The following is a 21271-nucleotide window of genomic DNA, read 5'->3' on the forward strand; positions in this document are numbered from 1 at the left end:
ACAATTATCAAATTTTTATATATAAAAAAATATCCCTATAGTTTATCCTCTTCTTCTGCAACCGACTAAAAATAATAATAAAACAGCGCTATACGTTGATTGTTTCGAACTAGCATGGCTAGTTCTTGTTTTTTATTTTAAATTTCCATATCAAGTTAGTCTTTCATTCAACATTTAAAAAAAGTTTGTGTTGAAGATATTTTGAGAGTTGATAAATTTCAAAACAAATATCATCTCACCATTATATATCCACAGCAGTAAATTATTCAGAAATCAAAATGCCTATAATTTCTATGCATCTACATAGAGGTTATGAATACATAGCATAGAGGATTTGAAAATCACAATAATTAATTTATTTTGAGTATAATAATTAGAGAATTTCAAGAAAATTTGATGACTGGTAAGGCGTAGTTTCCGGGAAATCATTTCAGCAACAGAAAACACTTTCTGGTCAGCGGAAAACACTTTCTAGTCGATGGAAAATACTTTCCGGTCAACGGAAAACCACTTTCCAGTCAAAGAAAAATTTGACTTAGTTTTCAGGAAAGTGTCTTCCCCTTTAGCTGTGTTTGTTTTCCGGAAAGTGGTTTTCGGGAAATCACTTTCCAAACTTTCTTGTGTTTGTTTGCCAGTAGGAAAGTTGGTCAATGGAAAACACTTTCCAGTAAAAGGAAAATTTGGTTTGGTTTTCAGGAAAGTGTTTTCCTTAAAAATTTAAAACACTTTCCGGAAAGTTGTGAAAAATTTAGAAATGTCATTATTTGCTGATTATATTAAATTTATTTATATATATTTTATTTTGAATATTTATTTTTTAATTTCATCTCTTAAAATTTATTTTTATATTAAATTTATTTATTTTCTTTAAAATTTTATTTTAAAAATAAATTAAAATTTTAATTTCACTCTATTATTTTATAGTGGTAGTGATTGTTGTGTTTTTTTTTTTTTTTTTTGGGGTAATTTACATTGGATTACTTGCTGGGTTACTGCTGCCACAGACGTGGCAAAGAGTGGGATATTGTTTTGTTCGCGGGCGAAGAAGATCAGATAGATAGGTGTCTTTCTAGATAGCCAACAAACAAGAAACTACCAAGATCCTAGATAAGGCCAGTTAAAAGCGGCAACTAACAGAGGAAGTTCTCGAGGACTTATCAGCGCGTGAGTGTAAATGGTCAAAAGGGTAGAAGCACCTAGGAAGCAGGACAGAAGCATGTCTGTTTACTTCTAGAGAAGGAAGACGGAAGACGGAAGACCTGCTCAAAGCCTCAAATATATTATTCCACAACAAAATAAACGGGGACGACGAGGAGTAATTGAGGGTTTTTTTTTTTAGAATTTGGCTTAGTTATTTTTTTAAAAAAAATTTTATTTAAAAATATGTTAAAATAATATTTTTTATATTTTAAAAAATTATTTTTAATATCAATGTATAAAAATAATCTGAATTACTAAAAAAATATTAATTTCAAGTAAAATAAATACAAAATTAATTTTATTTTCAAAAACATTTTTAAAATACAAAAATTCTTATAATACCTTAACCTGCAAGGAAGATATTATACATGGATCGTTACTGCTAGCCACTTATCGTGTTTTGTGTGAGCACTCTTTAGTAGCTGCCAAAAATGCAAAGCCATACTTGATTCTACGTGGAAGAGAAGAAAAATACCATTTGATAACAAACATCAATATGACTTGGAAACCAGGTATTGTAAGGAAGAAAGGTAACGTGGCAGTGTTAATTTGTTCTTGCTTAGTCACGCGCAGGGAAATTAATTAGTGACTTGCTATTACTTTTCCCTTAAGGAAAAATAATACCGATATTTATTTTTTCTTTTAAAAAATAAAACTAACGATACTGCCAAGAAGGAAAGGAATTGGAAAGGAGCAATAAGGCACTTAAATGGAATAATCTTGGAAGATATTCCAAGATTTACTGGGGAGATGCAAAACCCAACAATAAAGGGTAATAAAAATATAAATCTTTGCAAGTTTATCCACCTCATTAATGCCCCCTTCCTGGCCCAATAAGGCGTGCTCCACACGATCAAAAAGACCCGAGGACTCTAATTACCCTTTTACCAATTTATGTGTCATCGGAGGTTAAAAAGGCAGGCGTAGGTTTGTTTTGACTTGGAAATTAGAATTAGTCATCGTCACAGCCTCTCGACAGCAGCTCAGTCTCCACAAATCCCACCCCTCTCTTCACTCTTTCGCTTAGTTGACCGACTTCCCACCCGCCAACTCTCCCACTCCACCCCAGCTTCCTCTATATATAAACCGACCCTCTCAATGCTCCTCACTCGCTAATCTCTCTCTCTCAATACCTTTCCTCCTCTCTTCGGAAAACTTGTTTGTTTTTTACTCTCTTCGCTCTCAAAAGAATTCAATATCAAGAATCCCAGTCATGGCTCTTGAAGCTCTGAACTCTCCTACAACAGCCACTCCTTTCAATTACGAAGACACATGTATTAAAAGGAAACGCTCCAAGAGATCTCGTAGTGATTCCCCTTCAACGGAGGAAGAATACCTTGCTCTTTGCCTTATCATGCTCGCTCGTGGCGGCTCCACCACCCCCACTACCGCAGCCAATAAAGAAACCGCCTCCCCAGCACCGCCCCAGCCGCCGACTTTGAATCTTTCATACAAGTGTACGGTTTGCAACAAGGCTTTCCCTTCTTACCAGGCTCTTGGTGGGCACAAAGCCAGTCATAGGAAATCCTCCTCCGAGTCCACCACAGCCGCCGAGAACCCCTCAACCTCCACCACACCTGCAACTACCACCAACACCAGTGGCAGGACCCATGAGTGTTCTATCTGCCACAAAACTTTCCCTACCGGCCAGGCCTTAGGTGGACACAAACGTTGTCATTATGAAGGTACTATTGGAGGCAACAACAACAGCAGTACTGGTGCTGCAATCACCACCTCAGACAGTGGTGCTGTCGGAGGCGGCGGCGGCGTAAGCCAGAGTCAAAGTCAAAGAAGCGGTGGTGGGTTTGACTTTGACCTGAACTTGCCCGCTTTGCCTGAATTTGAAGGTCCAAGAAATGGTCACCAAGCACTATTAAGAGATCAAGAAGTGGAGAGTCCTTTGTCAGGGAAAAAGGCAAGATTAACGCTGTCGCTTCAGAAAGAAAAGACCGGTGTGGTTTCTTTGTAAAATTGAATTTTTAGAATTGTAGATTAGGTTCAATTAGGAAGATTGTTGGTTTTCTTTGTTTTAATTAAGCGCTATTATCTGTTCTTATCTTTTAGGGTTTGCTTTGATGATGAGGTGGTTCTGTAAAGAGAATTTCTTCATCGTTTGTAGCCTTCCTACGCTACTGGACATTAATTCATTCTTTAAGTACTATTTAGGCGGAAATATTTATAATTTTTTAAAATTGTGTGAGATAGATGTTCAATTATTTGTTATTGTCGTGGATATGAATGGATTTCCTTCTTCATGGCATATTTCAATTTTACTCGAATATTTTTATTTGGGACGGTTGAAGTCTCTAAAGTCTAAACGCGCTTTAAGGGCCTAATTTAGGTAAAGACATGTGAATGTTGAAATCAATCAAGCTCCATGCATTACAAATCTCGGTGCATAGTAAAATGCCAAACCCATCGAAGCAAGCCAGGTCTTATAATATTCAGCATCCCTTTTGGTGTGGCCTGATACTGAAGCAAGTCATCGCCGCGTGAACAGCGCAGATCCAGCAGGCAGGAGGCCAGGCAGGCGGGGGATTCGTGGTGGTTTTTCCGAACAAAGAACCATCCCATGCTCCGATCTAGACTGATCTGAAGTCTAAGCCAATAACCTCCCATGTGGATCATGCCTTTATACACATGCTGGCATGATGATGTGACGTCTTTTGCGTGGCCTAGGACACCTGTAGATGTAAGAATTACTTGCATAGCACCTACTCTTTATATATTCTAGGCTCAGACTTGATCTGAAGGGTATCGCCGGCGGATCGAATACATCTGTCTGGATTTCATTAACACGTTTCTGTTGAATTGAGGTGGAATCCTCAATGTTTTTCCCGAGAGTTTTGGCCGGATACCTAATGGATATTGCAGATGAGAATTTTGAAACAGCCCACAAAAGAAGGAGAGCAAGAAAAATGAAAACGACGACGACTCACGGGATCAATTACATGGTAGAATTCTGGATCACAGGACTGGGGCATGATTAAAAATGAAAACATTGCCCTTTTAAGAGAAAAACTGGTGTTAAAATTCACCAAGCTATTTTTTAGGTAAATTACTCAGTACACAATAGAGCGCACAGCTTGCGGTCTTACAAGGAAATTAATTAGTTAATTAATATAATATTATCTATTGTCAGCCAATGAAAATCTAGGCTCTTAAGGATCAGACAATCTAGTGGTTAGAGATGCCAGGTTTTCACATGAAAAACAGTCTTATATATGTATGTATAATAAAAAAAAGAATAAAACGAAAACAAATTAAGTGGTCCAGTGCTGAAATATTTAATACAACCGGGTCCTATAGGTCCATTATATATACTCATGAACACATTTAATTCTATCAAGAACCTACTAATTACCAAAAAAATAAAAAAATTAGCGCTTGATGCATTAGATACTGACCACTGCTGTATTTCTATTCTGTCACGTTTATAACATATTCTCCCAATACGCGGTATGAACTGTGATTATTTTTCCTGTAAAAACATTCACACGCGAACTTGTCCAATTATTCTTTTATAAATATATATTATTCTCCAAGCCTCAACGTGGCCAGTATATGTAACGACCAACCATTTACAAGTGGCGGCATGGGAAGCGAGGGCTGAGGCACTGGACAGTGGATGATGGATATGGATGCTTGAAGAGGTCAAGATTTTGATGCGTGCCGTGCTATCAATACCTAACCGTAGAAGATAATTGTTTCTTACACACTTCTCTATCTGTACAGAGATCGATAATACGAAAACAATGCAGTAAGCTACAAAAAGAGAGTTTCCTCTCTGGAATGGACTCTACAGTGTTTAGAACTGAGAAGCATCAGCAAGATATATATATTCCCTGGTTTGGACAGTCACTCAAGCTCTCGATACAAGCCAGGAAGGGAGGAGCTGGTGAGCCTCTTGGGCGACACGTGCTATACAAGATAAGATATATACACACACTTTAAGGAGGGTAGGGTATAATTTGCTTAATGGAGGAGCTTTAACGCTTCTGAGGCATTGAAGAGAAAGCAGGAAAAAGTCGGGAGTTCTTTGCGTGTGGGGAGGTGAAATGTGAAGGAAAGGTAAGAGCACCATCACTGAAAATGTATGGTAATTAGCCCGCCCACGCACACTGTTAATTGCAGGACTTGTGATGGTTAGCCACGAATTAGAGAGAGCGTTTAAAATTAAGAATGCCTGGTTAATTAGTAAGCGTGGAATATTCCTCTACCTCTAGCAACCATTCGTTTCTGTATCTATATTTTAATGTTGTTTTTTGGCGCATGTACCCGGAAGGAGACAGTCCAGGTAACACGATTTAAAAAATAAAATAAAGATAAAGCTATGTAAATGTACTTGGTCTTGAATTATTAACAATAGTTGGTTTATGGGAGTGTTTTTTTTTTTTTTTTTTTTTCATTTATAGTAACAAATTGTAAGTCAATTTGTTAGAAAATGGTACGGATACAAATACGAAATCAAGGTGAAAAAGACGGAGGAAAATAGTAGCTTTTTTCAAACTTTGGAAAAAATATCTACTGTAAATCTCATACTCTCTAGGTTATAGATATTGGGTTCCATTTACCTCTTAATTGACTAAAAAAACATATCGGGAAGTTTTTTGGTTCCGGATTAATTTTAGATTTTTGTATAGTATTTTTTAAGGTAATTGAAGAATTTATCAAGATATTTATGGTATTTTTTAAGTGTTTTAGATTAAAAAAAAAAAGTTTTGAAATGAATTTTCATATAAAAAAATTAGTTTCCAGCTAGATCACCAGAAAATTAGGCTAGTAAATGAAGGGTTGTTTGCTGCCACAAACAATACACCGTCTGCATTTTTTTATAAAAAATTAAAGGGACAACGACGAGTCTTCCGCCTTTAATGTTGGAAAAAATAAAGGAATGGCTCGCAAGGTAGGTTTTTTTCATAGGCTTGAAGTGTGAGCCAAGCCTTTTCTCAGGTGTAACGGCGTTGTTTTTTTTTAATTGTTTGATTTAATGTATTTTTAACCCTTTAATTTTTTTTAAAAAAAATACATCATATTAGATTTTATTTGTTTTCTAGATCTTTTTTGTTTGACTTTAAGAAATAAAACAACTTGATGTTATCAGTCTTAAAAATCCTGGAAAGGTTTGATTCAAATCACACGAAGCGAGAAAATTTGCAACCCACTACAGTTGACTCCACTAGGGCTTTTATTTTATTTTAATCCTGGCACATCTCCCGTTTTTACTTTTTAAAATAAAATTTGTTGTTTGATATAAAAATATCCCATACATCTTGGTTAGCGTATAATTAAATAAAATATATGAATTAAATCATAAATTTAACAAGTTAATTTTAGCTCATTTAATTCTTTTTTTTATTAATTTTTTAATTAAATATTTTAATCTCTGATTTCTTCCTTTAACTATTTACTATCAAGAAAACGCACCGTAAGAGCCTACATATTCTTCTATTTTTTCAAAAAAAGAAAAAGAGTATCCAACGGCAGCGAGTCTCGAGTCAAGTGAGGTTCTAAAAATGGTGAATTGAATTAATTATGTCAAATGAATGTTTTTAGGAATGCTTGCTAGTTTTGGTTTGCTAAATGATTTGGCCTTTCAAAGTCGCATGTTTGCCAAATGGTTTAATTTTTCGAAATTAATCAAAACGTGAAAGACGAGTGCTTGGAAACCTGTGATTTTATTAGAATTACATTGGGTGGCCTCAAAACTACACTGTCCGGTGTAAAGTTCAACTTATCTTGCATTCCAAACAGAATTTCGACAAAATTTATTTATTTATTTTAAATTTTATATATATATATATTTGTATTGTTTTAATGTGCTGAATGCTAATATTAAAAATAATTTTTAAAAAATAAAAAATATATTATTTTAAAACATTTATAAATAAAAAAAAACTTTAAAAAATAATTATTACTACATGTACATATAAGTCAACTTTAAAGAAATTTTTAAGGAAAATTAAATTAACCTAAAATGTAAATTATATCCCTAACCAGAGGTGAGATTTAAGAAAACAAATCAAATAAAACAAGGTTCCAAAAGGACATAGAACTAGATTTTCATCTGCTGAATCTTAAAAATTAAATTAACCTAAAATCTAAATTATATCCCTAACCCATGCCTGACTTAAGTTTAGTTGGGTTTGGCACATCTAGATGCATGGATTTCATAGTCATGTTGAATTGGGTATGATATCAAGTATGGTTGTCAAACTCAAGCAAACATCAAACAAAAAAAGAAAAATAATGCACTTCAGTTATTAGAAGAGAGAAAAAAAAAACAAACATTCGATCACCAACGACAGTCAAACCATGATATATTTACACGCACTTCTCAATGTGAAAGCGAGCACAACCGTGTATCTTGTGATACGACAATTGACCACTAGAAAGGGTTTCACACGTCTCTTTAATGATGTGGGCGTCCCCTACTCGTAGGGCGTGTGGAACATGCTTTAGTGGTTTTTTGATTAAAAAATACCATGTTAAAATACTAAAATGCTCTCATGATCCTTTTAATCACACAAAATGCTCATGGAAAAATATCAAAATACCCTTGAAGGCAAATATTTTTTTTTTATCTTTTCTGAGAATAAAAACGTTATTTGTTTATACGTGAAAATTAAAAAAAATTGGATACCCATGGAAGAAAAGTAAAAAAAACATCTATCCACCCATAAAAAGAAGAAATGAAAGTAAAACAATTATTATAATACACAGTAAAATATCTTTTAATATACAATAATTTTCGCACACCGTATAGTTTTAGTTATAATTGTAATCTCGAAAACTGCTCTACTGACTTTCACAGGTGACTCTTTCTGTCTTAAAAGTCTTAGATGAACACCCAGATAAGAAATTATCGCCGTTAAAAGATTAGGTGTGCTAATCACTTATCCTTGCGGGAAAACTTGTTGATTTTTGCTGGGCAACCCAATCCATGGATCCCCCTGGCTAGTTGCCACTGACATCATACGTGTTCGTTCGTTTTCTTCTTATCATGTTGCAACTTGTTCTTCATATTCTACTTCATGTATCTTTTCCCCTGCGCGGAATGGGTCGATGTCAAATAGCTTTCCCTGCTTTAGCATCTTTTAAGAATAATACAAAAAATTATATCACTTCAGTACTCTTTGCTGCTCCAGGATGCCACCACTAACATCACAGTCGAAATAGCTAATTTGAAATTTTGCCATCATATACATGAACTTGCAAACGAATAGGTTAATTTAACAGTTAAATGAACAAAAAGAAAGAGGTTGAGTGCTAGGTGAGAAAAATAAAAACATCAAAAAGCGTGACAACGTGAATTTCATGTGTTAGTTTTTTGGTTTTTGTCACTGAGTTTAATAAGTTATTGGCTAAATACCATATCAAAGAACCATTTTAACTCAATAGCTTAAGTTTTTAGGTGAGGTTCCAAGATATAATTTATTTTATTCTCTAACACATCTTCTCAGATGAAAGTTCCTTGGACTTGAAACTTGCATAAGCTTACATTATCTTGTGCATGTTTTTTATTAAATAAATAGGAATGGTGAAATTCGAACTCGTGATCACTAAGTTATCAAAGTTCTGATACCATGTCAAAAAACCATCTCAGCCTAATAATTTAAGTTTTTAGGTGGGTTCTAGATATAATGATTTATTTTATTCTCTAACAGCTATTACTTGAAATTATTATGTTTTTAAAATATTTTTATGAGATATATTAAAAATAATTTTTTAAAAAATAATAAATATTATTTTAATATATACTTAAATATGAAAGATATTAAAAAACAACGTGACAATACTATTACATATTACGTGGCAGTCTCATCAGCACACAACAGGACAATTAGCAATTAAAAATGAGGAGTCGTCACTTCCATCCCGATTTTTGTTGTTGATGTCTTCCTGATTATTACAAAACATTGGTAGAAGTCCCGGCCTAGCCACGCATGCATGCACCTCGTGCTATATACTGATTAGTTTATCGTTTCAGTCAGTCACCGTCGCTCTCCAAGACTAGCTAGTTAGGGCGGAGGCATGCTAAACACAAGGGGCATTGAATCATTCTTTTCCTAGTTTTTTCATCGAATAGGAGTCATGGACTGAATTATTCAGTCCTTTGGATGCTTCCCGGTGCTTGCATCAGATCCATACTGTTTTCCGATTAGGCAGCTTTACCTGCAAGTGTATAAAACATTAGGGCTGCTGAAAATAATGAACAATTAATTAAGCAGTGGCGGTATCGTGCCATTTATTTAGAGTCCGTTTGATTACGCGGTTGCAATTGCGTTTTAAGTAAACTGCAGATTTAAGCCGTTTGGTAAAGTGAAAAACAGAATTTACTGTTAATGGGCCCCATTGATTACAGCTTTTGCAATGCAGGGGGAGAAGAAGCAGCTCCGAGCTGCTTTTTACAGCACAGTAACCAGAGGCGCGCAACTTCTACTTCTTTTGCACTTTCATGTCTCCACTGTTCACATGAACAGTGGAGAAATGGAAGAAGAAGAAGGAGAATGAGGGGGTGGTGAAAATAGAGAAAGAGTAGCTAGCTTTGTCACCCAACTCCAGCATGCAGACACGGAGGAACAAAATAGAGGAATAACATGAGAGGAGAAGGAGCAAAATAGAGGAATAGCTAGAAAAGTGCTCGACTTTCATCTTCATTCCCTCCCGCTTTGCTTTTATCGACATTACACTGTTCAAGTGAATTTTAATTCACTTGAACAGTGTAGCAACACGCGTGTTGCTTTGTCCATATGGGTCGGACCGGGTCCGATTCAAACCTAAATTCATTGACCCGGGTCTGTCCCAAACCTAAATGCATTGAACCGGGTGAATTAATTCATGGGTTACTGTTCTATTTATGTGAACCGTGTTCATTGAACCGCATCCGACCCAAAAAAAATTTTAATTTTTTTTAAAATTGTGTTTTACTCGAAAAACTACTGTTTAATATTATTTAATAACACTATATAAATTGGAAGGAGATTGCATGATGACGTAGCATATATAGAATTTGATTACAATTTCAATTTTGTTTCTGATGATATTTTACCTGATTTTGTTGCACGCTTAAAAAACCATGAAAATTATAATCCTTATCAGATGAATTTCATACGTGATGAAATTATAGATAAGTTAATGGAACAATTAAAAATATTTGATATAAAATATGATTTATTTAATGATGTAATAGTGGTAGTTAAATCTACAGTATTTAAATTAAAAACCATCAATATATATATATATATATATATATATATATATATATATATATATATATTATTTATAACCTCAATTTGAAAAGTATTTTTTTAACCAAACACATTAAACTACTTTTTGTTCAATCTCAATTTTAACCACAGTTTTAACCAAACATATATTTTTTCAAATCAACCTCAACTAAAAGTACTTTTTATAAAACAACTTTTTTCAAATCACAACCACGACAGCTACCACAATACCAAACACACTCTTAGTAGGGCAGACCCCCACGACCCAGGTGCATAAAATAGCTAAAAAATTAATCATTTAATAAGTGATCAAGTGATAAAAATTTAAAATAAAAAAGTTTATTCTCCATGTAATCTCATGTTCGGACCTTATAGATGCTAATATTAATGGCCACTCGAGACTTATCTAGTCCTTAACTTTAGAATTCGTGGAGATTAATTAAGGTATGTGCAAGCTGGTTTGGACAACCCAAAGTAATGAAAAAAAAAACTAAGAAATTAATTCTTAATTAAACAGGGATTTAAATCTTTCCCTAGAGATACCAGCCTGTCGCTATCAGATTCTTACGGGTCCTGGCCAATTTTTATGTATATCTCTGCTGGTCCATTTGCTAAACAGTTGGGTTTCATTCGAGGGACACGGCCCAATAGGAATGGGAATAGAGAGGAGTGGGCCAATAATAACAGGCCGCAGTGAGAGCTATGTGGCCACAGTCGCAAAGTCCATTGTCAGTAAGGAGAACGACATGCCACTTGGATTTACTATTATATTGCTTTTTGAAGAGAACGACGGCCCTTGATTACACACTTCCGACCCCGAGAAATCAAAATCCATCCCCTGCTAACGATTTCCTTGGAAAAAAATACCGCTAAAGAGCAATCGTTAAAAGGAAAATCGAAAAAAAAAAAACAATAGGCTGTTCGTAATGAAATGATAAGGCAATCTTATCGAATAATATTTTTATTTATGATATTTTTTTCTCCAAATAGGAGTACGTTAGAAGGATGCCTTTTCTTCTATTCTTCATTTCTCCCATCTTTGGATAATTCCCCTAAACTAAATCTAAAAAAAATTAAATAAAAAAATTAAATTTTTAATAAAAAACTTGTTGAAACCTAGTACCAAGCACCCTAAACTAGAGAGTTTTAGCCTCATAATTTGATGGCATGAGCTGTCTTACTCAAGCCTAAAACTTTGTCGCAAAGTTTTCGGCTTTTGGATGGTAAGTTCCTCAACAATCATTTCCTCGTGTAGGCACCATGATCACAAAAGCTACAGAGAAAAGCCGTAGTAGCTCTCATTGTATGGGCAACATTCAATTTGGCATTAACATATACAATTTTACGGTACTCCCAGCTTCCCTTTTTTTTTTTTTTTTTATTAATATGAATGTTTGGATCAATTTATATACATCTCAACTAATTTTATTATTTTTAAAATTAATAACCATATAAATCGTCAATAACCCTGAAATTTATACCAATAATTTCTAAAAAATAAGTTTAAAAATATAACAAGTTAAATTATATATTTTCTGATATTAAAAGTGGATGTATTAATAGGCTTGCCACCGTATTGTTTTAAATGCTACTCATTCTTATTCAACTAACTTTTTCTTAAGTTTGGAATTTTTTTATATATATAAAAAAATAGATATGTTCAAGTTTGAAGTGAATTGAAGTTAATTATAGCACGAATGTGGGGATACCATCATGTCAGGGACAAGATTTTTAACTGTCCAAAATAATGCTTTTATTAGGAGATTCTTTTTTATCTAGGATTTAGATCATGCCGTCCAATCTCATCATTCATTTTGAATTTAATTATTTAGATATTAATTTTTTTGTCATTTTTAGCACATATAAAAATCAAAATAATATCTATTTGTTTTGAATCAAATCATCTAGATTTAACATAAAATAAACAAACACTAGAAGATCCCAGTTCATAATTTTGTTGATTTTTTTTTCACTGGAGAGAATTTGTCAAACCAAATGCTACAGAGAAAGCACACGAGGGATAGGAGCACAATCGGGCTGGTTCTTCTATTGATACGTATCATGGTTATTTATAAAATTCAAACTTGCATAGGAGGTTCAACAGGTTATACAGGAATTTAATATCTACACTGGTTTAGATTTAACAAAAAATAAAAAAGAGAATTGATCTAAAAGATCTGGTTAAAATCTAAATTGACTCGTGATTCAAGTTTATAAGGTAAAACCTGATAAAATAATTATTGATTTTTAAAAAATAAAATAATATTATTTTATTTTTTTAAGAAAAAATGAATTAACCTTTTTAATTTGTAATTCTAAATCTTGTCTTGGATAAATTTTTATATCAGCGGGCTTCTCCCTGCTTTGATAGCCTGGTTTGGTCCAAACCCATAATTAAGCAATGTAGGCAATGAACAAATTATCAAGAGAGGAAATTTCCTTGACAATTAAGATCACTGATTAAAAAATCATCTAGCAATTGGTTTAATATAAAAGTTTGAAACCAAGAAATTTATTTTTTTATAATTTTAAATTCGAGTTATATAATTGCTAATATGATGACCACTAAAAATTTACATAATCATTAATTTCATAGTCCATAAAATTAATTAAGATACGTACAAGTTGAGTGAACACCAATTTTTAATAATAATAAAACAAAATCACTAATTAACACAATGGTCAGCTGCTCTTACCCAACATTTTTGTATGGGGCAAGTGCCCATCTACCATTAATTCTCAATTGGATTTTTAAATTATTTTTTTCTTCAATTAACCCCCCCGGTCAGTGTGTGTGTGTCTATATATATATATATATAGTGTATAAAGAAATATCATGACAGTTGCAGCTAACATTTCGGCCTTTGGTATTTGTTTAGATAGCAAATGCGTTGCGGTGGAACGCGACCAAAAAAAACACATTGGGTGAAATGTTAAAGAATTACACACCATTTGGTGTCATGTTTGGATGCTTTCTATTATTTTTTTAAGTGTTTTTGAAATGATTCACACTAATGTATTATATTTCGATAATTTTGATATTATAATTTTAAAATTATTAATTTGATATTTTTTATTAACAAATATTTTAGAAAAACACTTCCATTGGCATTATTAAAGACACCCTTGATCATGAATAAATAATCTGCGAGGGTGTGGTAGTGTACATCGCCCCTGATATATTTTTTATTAGAAAACAATGAGCAGAAAAATAATTATCTACACATGATAGAAAACATCATGCATTTCACATTACACAAAAACACCATACATTTCATATTCCCGCGTGTTTTAATTAACCCCATAACATTTACAACATTTATGTTTATTATTATTTATTTTTTTGCAAGATCGGTCAAATATAAATATTCTACAGAATACTTGAATACGAAATATGCTTGGGTGGTGTTTGTATGGTGATAGTGGTAATTTTATTTTTTAAAAAATATCTTTTACTTTAAAGTATATTAAAATAATATTTTTTTAAAAATTTATTTTTAATACTATCATATCAAAATTATTAAAAAAATATAAAAAATAATTAAAAAAATCAAAATATTTTAGAAATATGAATTTTTGTCATGCTGCCCATGCCATGTTGAATGACTTTTTTTCTCGTTAAAAATTATATTTTTTTATATTTTGGATTGTTATGATACACTGAATTTAAAAATAATTTATAAAAATAAAAAAATATTATTTTAATGTATTTTAATATAAAAAACTATTTTAAAAAATAATCATAATTATGCTCCTAAACAGTGTTTTAGAGGCTAGATAGTTGACTATATTGTCAACTTTGGTTTGACTTGCGATACTTTGTTAAGAAATGCTAGCTAATTACTCCCGATAAAATCCCAAGCATTCTTCATGCTCAAGCTACCTCGAATTTGTTATTCGTGATAGATGCACGCAGTTATATATGATTTCTGATTATATGGTTATTTTAGGTTAGTATTTAGAATAAAAATAAAAATATCGGTATAGAAGACAAAGATAGCCAAATACAATGAATTTGTTTATAAAACAATTTTGAAATACATATTTATATTTACAAGACAGGAGTGCATCGAGATATGTTTATTTTTTATTTCAAGATAATAACAGAACATTATAATGTTATATTATTTCCCAACCCATCATCAATTTTATTAATGCACGTAACCTATTCTTTAATCAATTGGGTCCCCATCTTATAAACAATCCCCCATTATATCACTCATATCCTAAAAATGACAGCAAGAGTTTGACAGAGAACATCAAGTTCTCTTAAAAAAAAGGGATACCTTGGATGGGAGCTATTGATGGATTCGAATGAAGGGATCTGATTGAAAATTCTCAATACATTGAGGACTCGATTGATAAAAGCACAGGTTAGATGCAACTCAGAAGTTGTCTGTGGGTCATGAACTAAAATGAGGTGACCCACAGATTTATCCCTTCTCTTAAATTTTACAAATGTTTTTTCTTCTTCTCATTTTAACTTTTAGGATAGTTCCAAACCAACTAATTTCATATATCAAGGATGAATACCTAATTTTGATATCTAAATTCTGCTTTCAGGTTAAATATCAATAATATCATATTTATATTTGTTTTTTTTTTTTTGAAAAAAAACCATAAAATTGTTTCGGTCATAATTTTGAAAACCCGGTTCAACGGGTCGATCTAGACTGAAACTGGACCAGGTTGAAAAAAAATTAGAAAAAAAAAAACTCAGTGTGACCTGACAAAACTCGATTAAAAGTCCGAATGCAACCCAATAATTTTTGTTTTATTTTATTTTTAACTAAAATAACATCTTTTTAATTTTTTTTAAAGTTAATTAACCCAAATAATCAGGTCAAAATATAGTAAACTGATCAAAATTTAAAATTTATATTTTAGATTAGACCGATCACTAAATCAGGTATAAAAACTATGAAGCTCTTGCAAATATATCCTATCAAGGGCACGCGTTGATTTCTTTTTCCTTTTCCTTTTGGTTTCAGGACAACCATCTCACACATGTGACTATTGGTTACACATTCCGAATAATAATAATAAAAAAATAAGACTCAAGGTGGTTGCCATATGACGCCCTCTACTAAGGTTTTTTTTTTACCTCTCAAGATTCAAACAAAAAAAGCATGTTTTAATACTGTTTAATATGGTTTTATTAGTGTATTTTATTGCTATTTTTTTTAAATAAATTGAAATAATATATAATTTTTTAGTTTTTAAAATTTATTTTAAATATCAATATATTAAAACAATCTGACTACATTAAAAAGTTATTCTAAAGTAAATAAAAAAACAAATTTTTTTTTAATTTTTTTCAAAACTACTTTTTAAAATATAAAAATAAACCCATTTTTTTTTATTACAATTACAGTACCCTGTCTCTTGTAACAAAGTACGATAACATTAGGGTCATTAAGAATTCCTCCAGCAACTCCAACTTGCAAAAATGCACCATAAATTTAGTACAATTCAAACTCAAATCTAAGGAAAAAAAAAACATCAACATAATCGACACTTTTTTTTTCTTCTTTGCCTTTTTAGGGCACGATAATCATTTAATTAACTTTATTCAGAAATGGACATTATTTGCATGCTTTCTTTTTGAGAGAGAGGCAGAGAAGAGTGATGGTACTAGTAAACAAGTAACTGTGTAAATTGAGGACGCAAAATCCTAAGGGCTAAAGGTGGGTCATTTATTAAAAAGGAGTGAAGTGGCAACAAAAAAGCTAGCTTTGTGTCAGTTTTGGCGTGCATTACTGAGCAAAGGTAGTGGCGAGTCATGAGTGCCCTCTTCTTTAATGCCCCCTTCTCCAAAAACTGAATGGACTTCTCTTTGCTTTCTAAACGAGCAAAGAAAATCAAAGACAGGATTTTTATTTTAGGTTTGATGTAATAACCAAGCAATGTAGGATTGTTAGTACACTCATATGAGATAAAACATCTGTTTCTAGCTCATGTTTTCGTGTAAGAAGTTGTGGGATCTTGAATTTCTGTAACTAAGTGACACCTCATTTCTAGGCTATATTTCTGGGTGATTCCCTTAGTGTTTTGTCGTGGTTAATTTTTGTTGGCACATGAGACTCAAAGTTGCCATCTTTTGAGTGTCACTAATATTGCAATTTTCGGTGAGTGTTCTTTCAAGAGACTTCTATCAATTTTGTTTGTGGATATGTTGTAGCTTTAAGTCTTGGCTCTAAAGGCTTGTTTCTTGCTTTTTTGATGATTTTTGTTGTTGAAATGGGGTTCTTTCGGCGGGTTTATCTACATTGGTTCTAGGAATATGGTGGTAATATTTATGGTTTTGTAGATTTGGATACTTGGGGTCAGTTTTGGATTTTGATGTGGCTTACACGGAGAGTGGCTTTGGGTGTTTGTCATTTGGTTTCCAAGTTGGTTATATTCATACGTCAACATGTGGGGTTTTAGGGTTTTGCATTATAGCAATTCTATCCTGATCTTTGGTCGCAATTATTTAACTAGATATTTGTTATTTAATTAGATTTCTGTAACATATTATGGTAGATTCCTTTGATTTCAGTTTCACTTTTCTTGTTGGTAGCTGATGTTTGATAGTTCATTACTACAGCATTTTTGCGATGCATAAATCTCATTTATTCCCATGCTTTTGCCTTTTTCTGAAAAAAATTTGAAGATAGATGCTTGTTGTCTGCGTTTTTGGTGGTTTCTTCAACTGATACCAAGATGCTGTTTTTCTTTTTTTGCAGGTTTTCAAAGTTCAACGGTAAAAATATACATATTCTTTATACTCGGAACTTGGAACTTAATGAAGCTGGATTGGTCTTGTTGATATGAATCTTTTAATAAAGAAGGGAGAAAACAAAGTAACAGAGTAATCAGACGGAAAGATAATAAATAGGGTGTGAGTGAGGTGGAGTCAGATTTATGCTTGTGGGTTGTCTCTAATTAGTGAATTTTTTAGTGTAGAGTGCCTGTTGGCCATGTCTCCTGGGCTGATTCATTGCCTCCGTACTCCGTGGGCTTTGCCGCCGATTTAGGCAACAGCCATTTCTTTGGCTTTCATTTTATTTATGATATCCTTTTAGCTGAAAAACTACTCAATCCCATCTTCTTTACATCCCTCTAACTCACTCTCTCTCTCTCCGTCACACTTCCTGCCTTGGTTTCTGTCAAGATTCGGTCATACCTTACTTGACATATATTGTTCACCGTCTCCTGAGATCCTTATTGACTCTCCCTTAGGCCTAGAAGCCTGTTACAATTGAGAAACTTGGTCCCCACACCTGGAGTATCTTTTCCAATTCAGGAATTTTTTTCTCGAGTTGGGTTATGTTAATGTTTCATTGGGAATGTGTGGCGGTGAGCGTATAGCATAAGGTGTTTGATTTAGGAGTGATCAATTGAGTGCAGGGAAGGTTTGTTTCGAAACTACAGTATTTGGATCTTTACTCTGACAAGATGAAGTTCATGAAACTTGGATCAAAGCCAGATTCATTTCAGGCAGAAGGGAACAGTATTAGGTGAGAAGTTTCAAAGTCCAATTTGCGTTCTGTTTTATTCCTTGCTGAAATTTTATTTACAATTCTTGTTGTTGCTTTAATGTTTTATTCTTTTTGGTTTCTTTTAAGTCAATCCTCTTATTGATGAATTTGCACAGCTGCTGTTGTGTGGTAGATCTGCTACTCCGGTTGTTTGACTACTTTCTTTGGAGAACTGTGAAGTTTGGGTTCTCTACTGAACGTCATACAGCATTTGTATTGCTGGAAATGAGGATTTTATTCAGCCTCTGTTGGCAGTTGTTAATATCATTGATGCTTTAACAAAGTGAAACAATCTTTAAAATGATTCGCCAGTATATTTAGTTCCATTTGTCCATGATTTTACATTCATGCATGAGCACAGTGTTTGCTGATGATTTCTGTCTTCTGTGGAGATTGGAGCTGCTTTGCAATGTGAAGTGGTTCAAAAGGAGAGATTGTTCTTATGTTTCTGATTACTTAAGGAAAATTGAAATCTCTTCTGGTCTGAAGTTGTTGTTGAATGCTTGTTATTCTGGCTTTTCCCCACCAATTGGGTCTTGATTTTTTGTACTTGGCCCCTGTAAAGTTTGGTCAGCCTGTGAAGATTAATACATTAAAAAAATAATTAAATGAATGGTTTACAGCTTTGGAATAGAATGTGGTTGCACTTAGCAATATGCATATCGTCAAATTTCTTCAACTTTTTGATTGTTGCTGACATTACTGGGATTTTATGTCATGTGCAGATATGTGGCTACTGAGTTGGCAACTGATATCATTGTTAACGTGGGGGATATAAAGTTTTATCTGCATAAGGTACACATGATCTTTCAATCCAGTATACATTTCTAGTTGATGACTATGGTGTTATCTCTGCAACTTCATCTAGATCTTTGTATCTTAGTGTCTGTCCTGTGTGGTGCCCTTGGTACAGAGCATCTAATGATGCTATACATGGCACTATGGGCATCCAAGGTAGCTGACTCTGCTAATTTATTCAATATAAGTGAGCCTAGAATATGATTTTTGGTTCTGAGATGTCAAGACAATGATCTGACATGGCTCAGCTTGGTTTGGCAATGTCTGAAGCAAGGGTAGTATGATATCGTTTAATTGATTCAATATTATTGTTGAATAAACCATCTAACCTTTTGTCAAAGGCATCCTCGGACTGTGGCTACAGTTATAATGGGTACAGTGCCATGGCTTGGAATTGTGTTGACATGCCATTAGAAATCTGTGTTAATATGCTATATTGCTATAATCATTTTGATGCTAATTAATTTAAAATCCTGCTATGCAGTTTCCTCTTCTGTCAAAAAGTGCGCACTTGCAGAATTTAGTAACAATTGCCAATGGAGAAAGTAGCGATGAAGTTGAAATTTCTGATATTCCGGGTGGGTCTTCTGCCTTTGAGATATGTGCCAAATATTGCTATGGCATGACTGTAACCCTCAATGCATATAATGTTGTTGCTGCCCGATGTGCGGCTGAGTACCTGGGAATGCATGAGACTATTGAAAAAGGGAACCTCATTTACAAAATTGATGTCTTCCTTAGCTCTAGCATTTTTCACAGCTGGAAGGATTCAATCATTGTTCTTCAGACCACAAGGTCACTTCTGCCATTATCTGAGGAACTGAAGGTGACCAGCCATTGCATTCATGCTGTAGCTACCAAGGCCTGTGTTGATGTTTCAAAAGTCAACTGGTCCTATTCGTATAACCGGAGAAAACTCCCCGAGGAAAATGGGAATGATCCAAACTTCAATGGTCTGAGAAACCGGTTAGTGCCAAAGGACTGGTGGGTTGAGGATTTATGTGAGCTTGAAATTGGTTTGTATAAGCGTGTTCTTATTACAATCCAAACCAAAGGCACACTTTCTGATGAGGTGATTGGAGAAGGTTTGAAAGCTTATGCTTACAGAAGGTTGCCAGGTTTCAGCAAGGGTATGATCCAGTGTGGAGACGCAGCGAAATATAGATCAACAGTTGATACCATCGTGTGTCTGTTGCCTGCTGAGCGAGGCAGCGTCCCCTGTAATTTTTTGTTGAAGATATTAAAAGCAGCCATATATGTTGACTTGGGCGATGCAATCAAAGGACAGCTGATAAGGAGAATCGGACAGCAACTAGAGGAGGCTTCTGTAAATGATCTTTTGATTCATGCTGGGGAAGGGGAGAACATGATGTACGATGTTGATGCAGTAAAGAAAATGGTGGAAGAGTTTCTGATGCGAGACCAGATTGCCGAGATGGAGTCTGAAGAAGGCCATGAGGTTCAGGAGATAAGAAAACCAGGGATTTTATCTGATGCTTCCAAGCTCATAGTGGCAAAACTGATAGATGGGTACCTAGCTGAAATAGCGAAGGATCCCAATCTGCCCCTCTTGAAGTTTGTTGAGCTTGCTGAGATGGTATCTGGTATCTCTAGACCAGCTCATGATGCACTGTACCGGGCAGTTGACATGTATCTCAAGGTAATAATGAAAATTTTTTAATTCACATCATTTTTTTTCTTCAAATCAGCATGTTCGACCCCTCAACTGTGTTTAGGAGTGCAGCCAATCATAAAACTTGGGTGCATTCAATTGCTTAGTGGTTACTGATATATAGAGTTTTGCTGTTCTTTGATGCAGGAACACCCAGGGATCAGCAAGAGTGAGAGGAAGAGGATATGCAAATTGATGGACTGCAAGAAACTATCAGTTGATGCATGCATGCATGCGGTGCAGAATGACAGACTACCATTGCGTGTAGTTGTGCAGGTACTCTTTTTTGAGCAGGTCAGGGCGGCTGCCTCATCTGGCAGTAGCACCCCCGACCTTCCTAAGAGCATAAGGGATCTAAACAATGGGTCTCAAAGGAGCTCGAGGTCAGCGAATACTAACACAGAGGGGGATTGGGATGCTGTGGCAACCGCTGAGGAGCTCAAGGCTCTAAAGGAGGAGGTAGCTTCCTTGAGATTGGCTAATGGTAGAAATGGTGTCGATAAGGCTGTCAACAACAAAATGAGAGGGATGCTCAAGTCGAAGATCCTCACAAAGCTCTGGTCAAGCAAAGGAGAGAAGGGCGAGAATAGTGGGTCGGATTCATCAGAAAGTCTTGGTTCTGCTAACATGGAAGAAGCTAAATCCACGCCTTCCAGAAACATCAGGCATTCAGTCTCTTAGAAGAACTTAGTTATACAGAGTAGTTTTTCTTACATGTTTCTTATTGGCTTTTTGCCAATTGTTATGACTATAACAACTTAAAAACAGTAGTGTTTATCTTCTAAATTCTAATTGAGCAAACTGAGGCATATATACTTTGCAATAACAGTCTTTATTTTGTATAAAAA

General features: G+C 34.1%; 2 protein-coding genes across 2 annotated transcripts; both read left to right on the top strand.

The window, feature by feature from the left end:
• Positions 1 to 2214: 2214 nt before the first annotated feature.
• On the top strand, positions 2215 to 3400 carry LOC118059110 (zinc finger protein ZAT6). Its single transcript, XM_035071939.2, has one exon. It carries the CDS (start codon positions 2414 to 2416, stop codon positions 3167 to 3169), a length of 756 nt encoding a protein of 251 aa, XP_034927830.1. The 5' UTR covers positions 2215 to 2413; the 3' UTR covers positions 3170 to 3400.
• Positions 3401 to 16217: 12817 nt separating this feature from the next.
• On the top strand, positions 16218 to 21271 carry LOC118059111 (phototropic-responsive NPH3 family protein NPY2). Its single transcript, XM_035071940.2, has 5 exons — positions 16218 to 16558; positions 17159 to 17932; positions 18679 to 18748; positions 19236 to 20411; positions 20571 to 21271. The coding sequence occupies exons 2-5, from the start codon at positions 17871 to 17873 to the stop codon at positions 21102 to 21104; spliced, it is 1842 nt and encodes a 613-aa protein (XP_034927831.1). The 5' UTR covers positions 16218 to 16558; positions 17159 to 17870; the 3' UTR covers positions 21105 to 21271.

Source organism: Populus alba, chromosome 9 (genome assembly GCF_005239225.2).
Source record: "Populus alba chromosome 9, ASM523922v2, whole genome shotgun sequence".
Taxonomy (NCBI): Eukaryota; Viridiplantae; Streptophyta; class Magnoliopsida; order Malpighiales; family Salicaceae; genus Populus; species Populus alba.

Coding starts and splice junctions, on each gene's coding strand:
- LOC118059110 (XM_035071939.2), top strand. CDS start 2,414: ATGGCTCTTGAAGCTCTGAACTCTCCTACAACAGCCACTCCTTTCAAT.
- LOC118059111 (XM_035071940.2), top strand. CDS start 17,871: ATGAAGTTCATGAAACTTGGATCAAAGCCAGATTCATTTCAGGCAGAA. Junction 18,749..19,235: donor TAAAGTTTTATCTGCATAAG/GTACACATGATC, acceptor CCTGCTATGCAG/TTTCCTCTTCTGTCAAAAAG. Junction 20,412..20,570: donor CAGTTGACATGTATCTCAAG/GTAATAATGAAA, acceptor TCTTTGATGCAG/GAACACCCAGGGATCAGCAA.